This window comes from Carlito syrichta, unplaced genomic scaffold, assembly GCF_000164805.1.
Source record: "Carlito syrichta isolate Samal-C Ts95f unplaced genomic scaffold, Tarsius_syrichta-2.0.1 Scaffold309276, whole genome shotgun sequence".
NCBI lineage: Eukaryota > Metazoa > Chordata > Mammalia > Primates > Tarsiidae > Carlito > Carlito syrichta.
Genome location: NW_007253372.1, coordinates 1,515,328 through 1,531,814, shown reverse-complemented (window position 1 = coordinate 1,531,814; position 16,487 = coordinate 1,515,328). Strand labels below are relative to the sequence as shown.

The window sequence follows — 16,487 nt, the reverse complement described above, 5'->3', positions numbered from 1 at the left end:
ACGTTTTGAGAGGCCTCTGGTATTCTGCTCTCTTCTTACTTTCTTCCACCTCTATGCACTTTTTCAAACTCTTAAGTGATCTTAAGTATCACCCCTTGGACAAAGTAGGAGATAAATTAATTCTTTTTCTGTTTTTAAATATTTTTATTTTGTATTTCACTCAGATAATGAAACTGCTGTGTATACATTAATGCCAATGGTTATGGCTGATCAACACAGGTGAGCACTTGTTTCATAAATTTATGTTTTTTAAAAAGTATATTCTAAATGTTATGCATGTATACACACACAGTTTGGACATAGATGTTGTCCAGAGGCAACTTATTTAACCTTTCTGTTAAATTTTCTTTTTGTGAAATATAAGGAATAAGATATTCTGAGATCTATATCAGCTGTAGAATTTCATAGGTTTTCTAAATGAATAATCAGACATGAAAGTAGATGTTTGCTTGGACACTGACAGAAAAAAACATTGTAGTGCTTTCTTTTAGAGGTCACTTCTGATCTTTATAGCAAAAGATTAGGACTGAGGGACAACTTATGTCCCTTATGTGCTACTAATTTGATGTTCTTTTTATTGATGTATTGATGTATTGACACTCTTTTACAGGGGCTTGTGTGAGATAACAGTTATTTGACTTTGTAAGGGAGTCATTATGCTTGTAACAGTGAGCTCCACTGTGCTTAGCCATTGGAAGTTTGAAGAATGTGAAGAGAAACTGTATTTTGAAGCAAGTTTAACATTTTTTGCTTTAAATTTCGTGTCTGGTATAATTGAATGGTGTTTTTGTCTGATTTTCTTTATTTGGCCAAAATTGTTATAAGTAGGCTTACCTTTCGGCAAGGGTAGCAGCCAGGCCTACACCCTTTGTTTCTTAAGAATCTAGGGGAAACTGAAGGCAACTTACTCTGTTAGGTGTCCTCAGAGCAGGTAACATAGCATTGTCTTCCAGCAACAGTTTACTGGTCAGGACGTTTGGGTTTTAGATGATACTATGCTGGCTACCATACTGCACTTAGAGAATAGTGCATTGTTTTTGGTTGGTATGGGACAGAACCTTCTGAAGAGTCAGTAAGAGTAGCTAGAGAGCTATTATTTTATTACATTTTTAAAAACCTTTTTTAAAAACATAGATTCTTCTATTACTTTTTTTGGGCATAGGTCTGTTTCTGAACTACTATCAAATTCAAAATTTGATGTCAATTATGCATTTGGACGTGTTAAAAGAAGCTTGCTTCACATTGCTGCAAAGTAAGACTAAAGGCATTTGGGGTAAATTCTGGTTTAGAACAATGATCAGTAAACTTTGAATCAGTATTGCCACACAGTGTTTATTGGGAGAACTGAGAACAGACAGCTGAGTAGTTCTTTATCCTGTTTATGGCATAGTGTGCTCTGCGCTCACTTTCTAGATAAATTGTAAACTTTAGAATTGGACTCAAGTCTCATGTCCCTATTTTCTTAACTGGTTCTGGATCAGATCAGAGTTGGTTAGGCATGGGGATTGTCTTTCCTGGATATACTTAGAGGGTGCGTTTACCAACATTTTCCTTTTATCTCACTAATGTGAGATTTTATATGCTAACTGCATATGAAATCATTGGTTTTATATTTTTTAACCTAGATTGGAGAATCATTTTTATCCAGTCTTCCAGTATGTAATCAATCAGTTACTTAATTGATATTTATCTTCTTTTCAGAGTTTAGATAGGTATGTTGAAATTAATTGTTCATGATTCATTAGGCTTTTGAAAGGCCAGAGGTGAGGGTACTGTATGGTTTCTTTGAAGTATTTGAACTTTTAAAATACTTTTTACATTACATAGTAGAATGAACCATCTTGAAAGTAGAGGACATTAAATTATAGGTAAATATGGACCTTAAATAGTAGTGTGTTTAATAGAATTCTTTTGTTTTTGTATTAAGCTATGTCAAGTATGGCTGTTGAATGTATCTGAACTGTCTTTAATATTGTTTTAGTTGTGGATCAGTGGAATGCTTGGTTCTGCTGTTAAAGAAAGGAGCAAATCCTAACTATCAAGATATTTCAGGCTGTACCCCCCTTCATTTGGCAGCTAGAAATGGGTAAATATCTGGTTTCCTTAAGTAGCTGAAGTTGTATTATCAGTTATGATAAACAGTATTCAAGGCAATTTGATTTTATTTTTCTCCCCAGCATTTTCCTTTGGGGAAACTACAAAAGTGATATGCATATTTTATTTTCTATAGTTCTTTTGTCTCTCAAAGTTTTTTTTTCTTCTTCTTCTTTTTTTTTTTTTTTTTGAGTTGTAGTCTCATTCTGTCGCCCAGGCTGGAGTGCAGTGGCATGCTCATGGCCACCACAGCCTCAACCTGATAGACTCAGGTGATCCTTCTGCCTCAGTCTTCCAAATAGCTGGAACTACAGGTGCGCACTACAACACCTGGCTAATTATTTTATTTATTGTAGAGACGAGGTCTCGCCATGTTGCCCATGCTGGTCTTGAACCCCTGGACTTAGGTAATCCTCTTGCCTTAGCTTGAGCTACCATGCCTGGTCAGTTTTTTTTTTTTTTTTTTTTTTAAGTTGGAGTCTCACTCTGTTGCCTAGACTTGAATGCAGTAGCACAATCACAGCTCACCTCAGCCTTGACCTCTTGGGCGCAAGTGATCCTTCCACCTCAGCCTCCTGAGTGGCTGGGACCACAGGTGCATGCTACCATGCTCAGCTAACTGTTTGATTTTTTTGTAGAGATGAGGTCTCACTCTGTTGCCCAGGCTGGTCTCAAACTCCTGGTCTCAAGTGATTCTTCCACCTCGGCCTCCCAAAGTGCTAGGACTATAGTGACTGTAGGCCACTGTGTCCAGCCAAAGGTATTGACAGAACTGTTCTTTCTTCTTTAATGTTGGTCTTGGGCAGTTATATTCAATTTTTAAATAACTATCATATTTAATAACTTGTTAAATTTTTTGCTAACAGTTTTCTTCTTGAAAATATGTGTTGAAATTCATTATTATTTTTATTACAATGGCATTTTCTGAAAAGCATAATTTTTACTTTTTTGGTGTGCTTTTTCCTGATAATCTTTTGGCACTCCTAACTCTGGCTTATTTTCAAAATTGCTTGTTTGGTTAATTATATTAATGAAGTTAAAGACAGTGAATATATTGTACCCAGTTTGTTTATAATTACTTGGGACTAGGCTGTACTAGAGTAAGCTTTCTAGACCTAGGATCACTTACTCCTTTTAGTGCTAACATTTTCTTACATTATTTGCATTTTTTTGGTACTGTTATCTGTGACTGCCTCTTTTTGTTTTTCAGGCAGAAGAAATGCATGAGTAAATTATTAGAATATAGTGCTGATGTCAACATTTGTAATAATGAAGGCCTTACAGCAGTAAGTGTTGTCAGTTTCATCTGAGATTTTAAAAATACATTTTAGAAAATGTAAATGTAATTTGAATGTAATGGTAATGCAGAATATAGTACAAGTGTTTCTGGAAGTTGCTTATAGTAATTAAGAATATGTAGAATGATTTGAGATATAGTTTTCAGCTATATATATTTATAGAGAGGGAGATGGAAATATCTCATATGTGAGATATAGTTTTCAGCTATATTTATTAAGAAAATTGTAGTTCATGTTTCTCCCCTTCTCCTTTTAAGTTATGACTTTTATTTATTTTGAAGTCTTACTCCCCTAGCTTTAGTCAGTGACTTTCAAGGGACTTCTTAGGAGCATCTCTGCTGAGGTGTGTTGAGTTCATTATAGGACAGCTGTTGTTCTTTTAAGTGCTTTTAATATGTTCATTATAGGATAATTGGATGGTTAGGGATAAGGAAGATAAAAGGCAACAAAAGGAATGAGCACTCCTTGTATTCCCTGAAAGATAATCATTGTTAACATTTTGCTCTGTATCGTTTTAGGCTTTTTATATCTTACATAAACTAGCATTTTTATTTTCTTTGCAAAAGCAAGTTAATATATCTTTGATTCACATAGCTATTATAGGGAGGAGCTATGGGATTTTGCTGGAGATTGTTGAAATCCCAAAGCTTTAACCAAATTATCATTATTTAATGGAGCATTATGCACTTTAGAAGTACAGGTAATGTAGAATATGTGACTGTTGAGTAATTGTTTTGAAGTCATGGGAAAAGATGTTAAGTTTTATTAAGTTTTACCTTTCTCTGAGAGGACATGTAGAATCTGAACCTCTTAATTTGTGGATAAAGAAGAAGCACGTTGAATATTTACTTACCATTCCAGTTTTCAAGGCCTTTATAGGATTAAAAATTTAGGGGTGGGAGAATAGAAAAACAACTTCTCTAAGATTTTGAATGGCTTATCATAGGATAAACTCAATCATGATTATTATATGGATCTATAATTCCTGTAAAATTTCATATTTTGTTACATATTAGTAAAATAATGCCATCTATTCTGTAAGGAAAGACCGTATTCTGAATATCCACAGGATGCTTAGTGATCTGGTTACATGCTAAGGTGCCAGAGAAGGTTATAAAACCCTAAAAATGACAGATCTTTCCTTAATACTCTAACCAGTTCAGGCAAGATAAGATGTTCAATGTTTATATAATCTGTTTAATTATGTAAGTTTTTGTATGTTCATTTTTCCCCTTCACTCCTGAATTTTAAGGAGGTGGGAGGGAAAATTTTTAACAAAATTTTTATTTAGCAAAATTACTTAAGTGTATATTTAGACTCAAATGATTCTAGAAGTCTTGTAGAAAACAGTTTACTTTTTAACAGCCTTACTCCCCAGCCTCCAAACTTTCTACTTCCTAGGCAACTCTTCTCAGCTATTTTAATGAATTTAAAAATTTTATCTCTGTATATCTAAATAATATGCTAAATGCTACTTTTTGCTATTTTAGTTTAAGACATCACCTAACACTTTCTGGAAAATGAGGTTATTGTTCTCTTTTTCAGCCCCTCTCCCAATGCTATTATGTATAAGCATAATAAACTCCCTTACATTTTTCCAATATTGTCATTGCTGCTTTTTTAGTTAGATCATTTTCCAGTGTTTTTGTTTATTTTTTGGCTGTATTGATTGTGTAAAAACAATTCATAGTTAAGCCAAATAGTTTACTGTGTTTTCCTTCTTGTACAACATTTTGTTTTTCCTGTCATGATTGCCTGTTTAAAAAAATTGAGATAATTGTAGATTCACATGCAATTCTAAGAAATAATACTGAGCAAACCTTTGCACATTTTGCCCAGCTTCCCCCAGTGATAACATTTTGTAAAACTATAGTAAATTATCAGTCAGAACATTGACATAGTTATAGTCTGTGTCTTTCTGACTTTCCCCAGTTTTACTTGTGTATGCTTATGTGTATGTATATTACATAAGTTCTGTACAGTTTTATTATCTGTGTAGCTTCATGTATTTACTACCAGTCAGTATTCTGAACATTTCTATCACTACAACAGTCTCTCATGTTGCTCTTTAATACATACTTTTCCTTTTCTCCTTGTCATTTCAAGTATGTTATATAGATAGAATTATACTATATGGAACCTTTGACTTTTTTGCCCATCATGTTTCCTGGAGGTTTATCTAGGTTGTTAGCCTTATCGATAGTTTGTTCCTTTAAATGCTGTGTAGTATTCCACGAAGTGGCTCTATCACCATGTACTTAGCCATTCATCTGGGTCATTTCCAGTTTGGTGCTGTTATGAGTAAAGCTGCTATAAATGTAAACTTTGGTGTACATGTTTTTATGTGATCGTAAGTTTTCATTTCTCTGGGATAAATGTCCAGGCAGGCAGTTGCAGAGTTATGTGATAGTTTCATGTTTAGTTTTAAAATGTACTGCCTAACTTGTCCAGAGTGGTTGTACCATTTTACATTCTCACCAGTAATATATGAGTGATCTAGGTTTTCAGCTTCCTGTCAGCATTTGGTGATGTCATTGTTTTTTATTTTAGCCATTGTGATGGATGTGTTGTGATACCTCATTAATTAGCATTTGCCTAATTGCTATGGATGTTGAACATCTTATCATGGGCTTATTTACCATCTGATATCATCTTGCATGAAGTGAGATGTCAGTTCATGTTACTTGTTCATTTAATAATTCGATATTTTAAAAAAACAGTTGAGTTGTGAGAATTCTTTATGTATTTAAAACGATAGCGCTTACCCACCCACCCCTTCCAGCTCCACCTCCCCTTAGGAATACAAGGTTCCGGCCCTCCTCCCAAACCTCAGCCACCCCCATCAGTTTCTTTCCTCCAGGGAATGGAGGCTGAGAGACACCAGGAAGAAGAAGATGGTGAGCAGAGGCCCCTCAGAATGAACAAGGCTGGCTCCCACTGACTTCACTCGACCTTGGTGATCTCCTCCATTCCCTCCTTCTCCTGGGACCTGCCATACAACCCTGGGGCCTCACTTGACCTTGCTTTCCCTGCAGACAACTCTTCTGGACCTGGTGGCTGAGGCCCAGTCCCACCACCCGGAGGAGCAGAGGGCAACCTTCTATGCCCCTCAAAACTCCCCAGACCTTGCCCCTGCCCCACCCTGGCCTCTCGAGGACAAACAACGGCTCCACACACCATCCACAGTCACCAGTGCCTGTGGATGGAAGGAAAGAAGCCCAGCAGTCAGGGCCTCCTCTCCCCCAGGGGGAGTTCCTGGAGTTGCTGCTGAGAGTTCGGGATGGGATCAAATGGAGGAGTATAGGTCCCGGCCCCTCCCCCCAACACCTGCTGAGACTTAAGCTCCCAACCAGTCCCTCCCCAATCCTGGGGCTCAGAGCTGGGCAACCCATTGCAAGCCCTCAGCCCTTGCTTGGCAGGGGCACCAAAGACTGGAAGACAGCAGAAATCTCAATATTCATTGCCCCCATCACCTTCCCTGGGAACTGGAGTGGGTGAAAGACCTTAAACCCTGGGAATAGGCAAGATAGGATGGTTGTTTAACTCCCTCCCCAAGTACCTGGAAACTTGAGGCAGTATGTGGATCCTAGGCACCTGTCTCAGGAGTGGGTAGGGTCCCTGACCTGAGCTGTAGTGACACCACCAGTTGTTAAGCTACCAGGCAGGATCTGAGGACGCAGGACTCCACTTCCCCAAAAAAGACAAATCTCCCAGGTTATGACCTGCGAGATAGCTCTACTCTCACAGGGTGAGTGGGTGAGTGGGCACAACCAAGAGATTAAGACTGTTTTCCTACTCCCACCACCAGCACCCCCCAGCCCCAAGACTGAGGGGGCCTACAGGTTGTGAATGGACCTTTAGCCCTGCCCTTCCTCCCTCTCCACTGCTGCTGAGTCTCTCGGATGTTTTGGTTGTGTGAATAAATATAATTTCCCTCTGGGGGGAAAAATGATAGTGCTTTTGTCAAGTATGTGATTTGCAGACTATTTTCTCCCTACCTTTAGTTTGCCTTTTCAAATTCTTTTTTTTTTTTGAGTTGGAATCTCACTCTGTCACCCAGACTGGAGTGCAGTGGCCGCTCCCGGCCACCGCAGCCTCGACCTGCTGGGCTCCGGTGATCCTTCTGCCTCAGCCTTCCGAGGAGCCGGAATTACAGGCACGCGCTACCACACCCAGCTGATTTTTTGATTTATTGTAGAGATGAGGTCTTGCCGCCCAGGCGGATCTCGAACCTGCGGGCTCAGGCAATTCACTCGCCTCAGCCTCCCAAAGGCGCAGGATTACAGGCTGAGCCACCGAACCCGACTTCAAATTCTTAATAGGGTCTTTTGAAGAGCAAAAGTTTTTAATCTTGATGAAGTCAAATTTATCAGTTTTTTCTTTTACGCATCATACTTTTAGTATCAAGTAAGAACTCTGCCTGGCCTTCAGTCCTAAAGATTTTCCTATATCTTTTTTCTAAAAGTTTTATAGTTTTACATTTTACATCTAAGCTTATGATGTCTTTTAAATTAATATTTACATAAGGTGTGAGGCATAGGTTTATTAATTTTGCCTATTAATGTCCAATTCTAGTACTGTTTGTTGAAAAGCCTGTCTTTCCTGCGTGAACTTAGTTTTGCGTCTCTCTGAAAAATCACTTGTCATATTTGTGTGGGCCTACTTCTGAGCTTTCTGTTCATTCCTCTGATCTAAATGTAGCTCTCTGCCAATACCACACTGTCTTGATCACTGTAGCTGTAAGTTTTAATATCACGTAGAATAGAGAATAGAGTAAACCCTTCTACTTTATTTTTCTTTGTCAAGATTGTGTTAGCTATTCTGGTTCCTTGGGTTTTCCAACTTTAGAATAAACTTGTCTATGTCTTTGAAAAACCTTACTGGGGTTTTTATTGAATTATATTAAGCCAATAGATCAATTTGGGGAGAATTGACTTCTTTACTGTATTTCGATCCATAAACACAGTATGTCTCTTCACTTAGGTCTCTGATTTTTTTTTTTCTTCAGCATTTTATGCTGTTCCGTATAGGTATTTTTTGTGCATGTTTTGTTAAGCATATAACTAAATTATTTCATTTTCTTTGGAGCAGCTGTAAATGGGATTGTGTTTTTTATTTTTATTTTTTTGAGTTGGAGTCTCACTCTGTCACCCAGACAGGAGTGCAGTGGCCGCTCCCCGTCACCGCAGTCTCGACCTGCTGGGCTCCAGCGATCCTTCTGCCTCAGCCTTCCAAGTAGCCAGAACTACAGGCGGGTGCTACCACGCCCAGCTGATTTTTTTGGTTTTTGTTGTAGAGATGAGGTCTCACCAAGTTGCCCAGGCGGGTCTCAAACCTGCGGGCTCAGGCATTCTACTCACCTCAGCCTCCCAAAGCTCAGGATTACAGGCTGAGCCACTGAGCCCGGCGGTATTGTGTTTTTAATTTGAGTTACTACATATTTAGTGTTAGTAGATAAAAATGCAATTGCTGTTTATTTGTTGATTGTGTATCCTTTGATTTTGCTGAACTCACTTATTGTATGAGATTTTTGGAAATCTATTTGGATTTTCTACACAGACACACCATCTGCATATAAAGTTTCATTTTCTCCTTTCCAATCTGTATGTCATTTATGTTTCTTTCCTTATTGTGGCTTTAAAAAAAAAAGTTTTCTAAGTATTTCTTACTAATTCACTACTCAAACTCTTACTCAGCTTTGTTAATGTCTTTTGAATATGTATTTAGTACCTTTCGTGTTCTTGATTATGTCTTGAAGGAATCTCTTATGGAGAATTCTGTGCTCCCTGGGCTGAATTGGTTGATTTCTAGGTTGCTGCACACTTGTTGTTTGGAATTCTCTTTATCATCCTGGAGACTCCTTTTGCTTTTCTCTTGCTTTAGGTTCTCTGTTATATGGGTCCCGTGTCTGTTTAACTGTACTGTCACTTTGGTGGAGCACATCTGACAGTTTCCTGAGAAAGGGTGCATGGGAGGTAAATTTGTTGCCACCTTGCATGTTTGCATATGACTTGAATCTGCATCTGATTACGTAATCGACAGTTTAACTGACAGTAGAGTCCTAGGCTGGACATCATTTTTCCTCAATTTTGAAAGCATTGCTTTGTTGTCTTCTAGCTTTCAGTTTTTGAGTTTCGTGCCATTTTGATTCTTGATTCTTTATATGAAACCTGTTTTGATTTTTCTCTCTGGAAACCTATGGAATTTGCTTTGTCCTTGGTGCTCTAAAATGTCATGATTATATGTCTTAGCTTGTTTTTATCCATTTGTCAGAGGCCCTATCAACCTATCATCCTATGTGATGGGAAGTCATGAGAAATTTTCACAAATTACTTTATTTCCACTTCCCTGTTTTCCTCTTTTTTGCTAACTCCTATTATTTGCATATTAGACCTGTTTAGATTGGCCCTTTTGTTTTCTTGCTGTGTCTTTTTTTTTTTGTTGGTCTTTTTTTACTTTCTGGGAGACGTCCTCAATATTATCTTCCAATCTTCTTTGGAATTTGCATGACTTTATGACAGTATTAATTTCCGAGAGTTTTTTTGGGGGGCGGGGGAGGCACTGAGCCTTTCAAAAATAGTATCGTGTTCTCATTTCAAGGATGCAATCAAATATCTTCTCTCTCTGACAGTATTAAGTATAATTTTTTTCCTTGAACATTCATGGTTCCTTTTTTCTCCCCTACTTTTTGCTTTTTTGGTTTGGTTTATATTTTGTCTTTCACATTAGATGTATTTGTCAAATGTTTGGTGGAACACAAAGAAGCTGTTTGAAAGTTGTCAGCATGAATGAGGTTGCTCTCTAGGGGCTACAGTGTGATCTATATAGGCATTTGCCTCTAGGACCTTCCCATTGTCGGTTTCTTTAGGCGTTTCCTCTTGAGCTAAATTCCTTGACTCAGGTTCCTCATGGAGAGCTCTTCCAGTTGCTAGGTCAACGTTAGCCGTCTGGATACTGGGTGGGAAAGAATGCTTTGTGAAGTCCCTATTAGGTATGTAAACTTGCTCTTTATCTCCCTTTTTAAGTTTGCTATTCTTGGATTCAGTGTGCCTGGTGTCTCTCATCTAGAGACTGTTTGCAAGCCTCTTGTGTTCTCTCCAATTGGGAGGGGCTGTCACTGGTCTTGTAGAATTAGGGAGGGATAGGGATGTGAGGGGCTAAATTGTATCTAATAAAGAATATCTTTATATTTATATATAGATTATATACTTATATCTGTATGTCTAAATTTATTTAATAGACAGTAAACTTTCAACTGGTCTGGTTTTAGTCCCACCTTCACCCCTGCTTCAAGGTGCATGATACTTTTTACTTATTCTTGAATCTTTTGGGAATTCTGTGAGTGGAATCAGATTTCTTCTTGGCTTTCTCTACTACTGGTATAGGATTCTGCCATTTGATCTGACAAGATAAAAAGTATCATCTGCTTTTCACTTCTAAAACTTACTGCGATTCTTTTTTTCTTTGTCTATGACTCTGTTCTTTAAGGAAGCACTCTTTACTGTCATTTCAGTGGGGTTTTGGAAAAAAGTAGAAGTTGATGGATGTATTCAACCTGCCCTTTTAAAATAAATTTCATGATTTTTTTAAATGGAAAAAATCATATGGAAAATTATGGATAGCATAGTTCAGAGTTTTAACATTGGTTATCTTTGAATGCTAGACTTTTAGATGTTTTGTATATTTTTATCTTCTCTATGTATTTTATTATTATCACTAAAATTTTTTTTTAACCTCTTGGAGCTTCTATGCTCAGTATTTTATTATTTATGTAAGACACTTGTGTTACTTGTAAAGTACAGGTAGGAAAGAATGTGGCACTACTTGTTAATTACTTTTAATTTATGTTTGCTTCTGATAAAGGAAAAATATCTAACACCTCTTCTCTAGAGACAAGCTGTGCATCAGGGTCATCTAAGGAGCAGAGATTTGATGACCATGGCTTAGGATACTTAAAATTTTGAACCATTGGATTCTTAATTTTGAAACACATAATGATGTGACCTACATCTTGATGCATGTATTTTCCTCATATAAAAACATAGACATGTGCCTGTAGTTTCAACTACTCAGGAGGCTGAAGTGGGAGGATTGCTTGAGCCCAGGAGTGTGAGTCTAGCATTGGTCATATAGCAAGACCTTGACACTAAAAAAAAAAAAAAAGAAAAAAGAAAAAAGAAAAAAAGAAAAAATCATAAATAAATTTCAAAAATGTAAAAACAGGAAAAATTATATGGACTTAAAGTATCTTTAGTTTGTAAATCATACGTAGTTGAAAAATGAAAGCATTTATTTGCTGTTTTTACATGAAACATTCTTGCACGAAGGTTGAGTAACTGAATGACTTCACAGATACATTGGCTGGCTGTGAATGGGCGAACAGAACTGCTTCATGACCTTGTGCAGCATGTCAGTGATGTTGACGTTGAGGATGCAATGGGGCAGACAGCGCTGCACGTGGCCTGCCAAAATGGTCACAAGACGGTGAGTTCAGCCGTGAGGCCCTCGCGCTTGCACGTATTTGTTTTTCAAAACTTTGAATTCATGAAAAGTTTTTCACTGTGCATATTTGGGAACATGAAACTTTATAGAAGAATCTTATTTTCTGCATCATATGAATTTCTGATTAGTATATTCTATATGGGTTTGGGTGGAAGGAATAGAAAATAGTCCTTTAAAATCTGTTCAAATGAATGTATAATTTAGATTTTTATTTTATTTCTGATTCATGGATTTTAATAGATGAATATACTAAATTTTAAAATATGCAGAATATACTATATTTTTAATATAGTATATTCACATATAATTTTAATAATAATGCTTATTCTGTTCTCAGTTTTAGCAGATAGTTTTGCCATATATATATATATATATATACACACACACACATATATATGTTTACTATTAAGCCTCAATTATTGGGATTAGATAGTAAGGAAAGTAAGTACTGACACTATTTAAGTAGTTCAAGTCATATTATCATTTTTCTGCATTCTTGGTATATGGTAAAAGTACTAGAGTGACTTATTTTCTTTTTCTTTCTTACTGTAGATTTCCAGAATCATACATTGTTTTATGGCAGTGCTTTCTTGTTACTCCTATGTCCAAACATTTGGCTTTTGAAAGTGCTAATAGTTTTCTCTCTCATTAGGAGACTTTACTGCCTTATATGAAGACAGAGCGCTTAGGATTTTAGATTAAATTTCTGCTTTGGTATAATTTCCTATCCTGTTTACATTAAGTTTTTTGCACATTATTGGTAATAGAATGTGCAGGTGCACCCCTGTTGTCCCAGCTACTTGGGAGGCTGAGGCGGGGAGGACACTTGAGTCCGGGAGTTGTGGCCTGTAGTATGCTATGGTGATTGGGTGTCTGTACTAAGTTTGGCACCGATATAGTGATATCCTAGGAGTGGAGATCGCATGCTTCTTAAGGAGGGGTAAGCCAGCCCAGGGCAGAAACAGCAGGTGAAAACTCCTGTGCTGATCAGTTGTGTGGGCTCATGCCTGTGAATAACCCACTGCACCCTGCCACTTAAAAAAAAAAGAATGTCATTTATCTTCTTATTAACCATAACGATAACAACAACATCAACTGAAAACAAACAAAAAAATCACTACCAATGACAACAAAGATACAAGGTTTATTTACTTGTTTTTTTACAAACTTTCTCTGAGTCTTATCTCTTGTTGGGAGAATTCCTAGCTGAATCTGGATTTTTATCTCTTCAAACACTTCCCCCCCAACCTGGCTTCAGGATTTATGTTTAATAAGGACTGGAAGAAAGGAATGGTCTAGAATCCTTTTCATCTATCCTGAATTTTTTCCGAACACCAATGTTTATTTGTATTTTTTGTCTTTTGTCATCTAATTAACCCAGTGTTTTCAAGGAATATTCTTTCTCATTAGTTCTTACTTTCTTAGTCAACATCAAGTTTAAAAAGTTTTCGATGTGGAAAAAAGAGATCCGAAAAGGCCTAATCTTGAATGACTCGAGATTTTTTTTGAGTTGGAGTCTTACTCTGTAGGCCAGGCCACAATCACGGCTACTGTAGCCTCAACCTGCTGAGCTCAGGAGAGTCTTCTGCCTCAGACTTCCATATTACTGGGACAACAGGCACACACTGCCATGTCCGGCTAATATTTTTGATCTATTTTAGAGATGATGTCTTGCCATGTTGCCTCAAACTCCTGGGCTCAGGCAACCCTCTCGCCTCAACTTCCCACAGTGCATGACTCAGGCTTCTAAGGCATTATTACATACTAGAGAATGAGTTCAGCTGATAGGTCTAAGAGGCCAGAAAAACAACTACTTTAATATAAACACTCTGTGCTATAATAGATGAGCAGAGCATTATTTATTAAGACTTGCAGGCCCTACCTGTTGCTCGGGATCTTATTTAGGAAATATACTGGGGTTCAGATTAGAAAAGATCTGTAAAAGCTCATCTTTAATGTAGAAGCAATAATTACTTAGAAAACCTTGGTTCAAAATATGTGCATTACAGGCTGCATTAAAAATTTAGAATTGCCTTCCGAAGTTATTGAAGATTATTAGGTGGTATAATATACTCCATATGGTTTAAAACCTAAAACAGGTGTGCTAAAGTAACAGAGAATTCCTCATAGTCAGTTGCCTTTGAACAATTGTATTCTCAGAAGATTTATAGGGTGCCTAACTTCACTGGTGATGAGTTTCACAGGGTGAGGTTTTGCAGATACAGTGGAAAGGCACAAAAAGCCATGTTGACTTGTGATTGATGTAATGGCTAGTAAGATTCATTCTATCATAGTTGGTCAGTTGTAAGTAAGTATCAACAGTGATCATATACAGATAAAAGGAATGCTTAGCATTCATCATTTTCTCAGTCATTGTATGTACCTTTGATCCTTTTTCAATTAGGACAAGAAGGAATCTTGAAAAATTAGTCTCTCTTTTTGCTTCCAGGCTGAAGTACACTTCTAGAACTCTGTGTTAGTTGTGCTAATATCGTCTGTATTTCAGGATTACTTATGTATTGCATAACATTGACATGTTCACATCTCAGTGGTTGAGTGTATTCTTTTCTCTTGAGTTGGATGTGATTTTCTGAACTATGAGATATGATGTTATTTATAGGGTAGGGATTACTGATTTTTTAAAATAGTTTGTGCATTTTTCCATAAGTTGAATTCTGCGTCTACAATGCTCAATCAGGTATCCTAGTGACTTATTTTAGTGGCAGGTCAAAATGATCTTTTTGTCTCAAAGTAACTAATTCTTGTGTAAATTCATTAAAAGTCTTCGGAACTTGTGTTTGTGTAGACATATACCAATGCTTGTTGGTTTCAAGATTTTATTTTATTTTTAAGCTTAAAAGCTTATGTATTGAATATATGTATTTTATAAATATTATAAAATTTAAATAAAATATAAAGCTTTAAATAAGGAAAGAAACTTAGTTACAAAATATTTTAAAAAGCGTATCAACTCTTTTCAAAGAGACAAAGAATAAATCTTAGGAGTGCATGAAAAGATTTTGAGCAACTAAAAACCGTAAAGCGCTGTAGAATTTATAATTAAATATTGTATTCTTGCTTTGATGACAAAAAATGCTTTTTCAGTTTTATATAACTTAAACAAATTTTAGTTTATTTTTATTTTTCATAGAGATGGGCTCTTGCTTTGTTGCCCGGGCTGGTTTCAAACTCTTGGGCTCAAGTGATCTGCTCGCCTTGGCCTCCCCAAAAGTGCTGAGATTACAGACATAAGCCACCATACCTGGCCTATATTATTTTTTAAAAAAATAAAAGATTTGGAAGAAAGATTCATTTTTGTCGTAATCAAAAAAGTGAGTAACCTTTACTATGATTTCATATGGAGGCAGCTGCTGTTAGAGGTAGATGCAAAGATCTCATCATCCACTTGTTGAAGTGGTTTGGGCAGTTGAAGAGCACATCCTACATGATTTTTGTTTTGTTTTGTTTTGTTTTGTTTGAGTTGGAGTCTCACTCAGTTGCCGAGACTGGAGTGCAGTGGCCGCTCCCGGCCACCGCAGCCTCGACCTGCTGGGCTCTGGCGATCCTTCCGCCTCAGCCTTCCAAGTAGCTGGAACTACAGGTGCGCGCTACTACGCCCGGCTAATTTTTTTGATTTATTGTAGAGTTGAGGTCTTGCCAAGTTGTCCAGGCGGGTCTCGAACCCGCGGGTTCAGGCAATCCACTACATGGTTTTTGTTGGCACCATAATTTTGAACTACTTCTATTCCTATTTAATCATGATCAGATGAAAGAAATGATCACAATAACTTCTTAATAATTTTATTTTCATATAACTTTTCTAAGATCAGTTGTTATATTTCTTTATTAGCTACATAATGCCAGAATTATGGTGTGTCTCTGGATACTGATTTTTAAAAATCATTTCAGAGTTTCGTTATTTAGTTGACTTATTAAATAGTCTTTGGCAACTTTTTTCTTTCCATGCCCTTACTTATCTCATGTTACATTCTGTCTAGTGATGATATGATTAAGGAAAGTGTTATGAACACTTTGGAAGACAAGAGCAATAATATGTATTAATACTATGACTACTGTTATTAGTATGCATAATGTAATTTTGTAAAAAGTACAGAGATCAATATCTGGACCTTTTATTCATTTACTTTTGTTCATGAAGCTAGGCTTAGTGTGTCAATGTTTAAGTGTTAGAAAGTGTAGCAAAACCTAACATTCTACATTATTATAATTGACTCAAAAAAATTTTTGACAACAAATTAAACTTACTTTTTGGTAACTTTTTCTTTATTAAGATTTACAAATATGTTTAATTGACACGTATGATTACTGTTTTCCTGGAATAGCTTGGATTTGGAAACCTAAGAGAACTGTCAAATAGTTCAATCTAAATTTATGTAAGTTAGATTACATAGCAGGATTAGTTTAGGGACTAGTCTATAATTTATTTAAAAATAAATTTCATTTTTATCAGAATAAACTTTATTTTCTTAAATTTACATAGCTGCTGGGCTTGGTGGCTCAGCCTGTAATCCCAGCGCTTTGGGAGGCAGAGGTGAGTGGATTGCCTGAGCCTGTGGGTTCGAGACCCGCCTG

The 16,487-nt window shown here is 36.7% G+C and overlaps 1 protein-coding gene and 1 pseudogene across 2 annotated transcripts in view; both read left to right on the top strand.

The window, feature by feature from the left end:
* The window catches only part of HACE1 (HECT domain and ankyrin repeat containing E3 ubiquitin protein ligase 1), a 100,506-nt gene that overhangs the window by 6,847 nt on the left and 77,172 nt on the right, over nt 1–16,487 (top strand). The window contains exons 2-6 of one of the 2 annotated variants that reach the window (XM_008067055.2): nt 165–219; nt 1,163–1,252; nt 1,982–2,086; nt 3,305–3,380; nt 11,745–11,876. In XM_008067055.2, coding sequence (XP_008065246.1) covers nt 165–219; nt 1,163–1,252; nt 1,982–2,086; nt 3,305–3,380; nt 11,745–11,876 — 458 coding nt within the window. The remainder of the gene's footprint in view (nt 1–164; nt 220–1,162; nt 1,253–1,981; nt 2,087–3,304; nt 3,381–11,744; nt 11,877–16,487) is intronic. The other variant, XM_021717090.1, reaches the window with a different exon arrangement.
* LOC110596459 lies at nt 6,256–6,733 on the top strand (annotated as a pseudogene).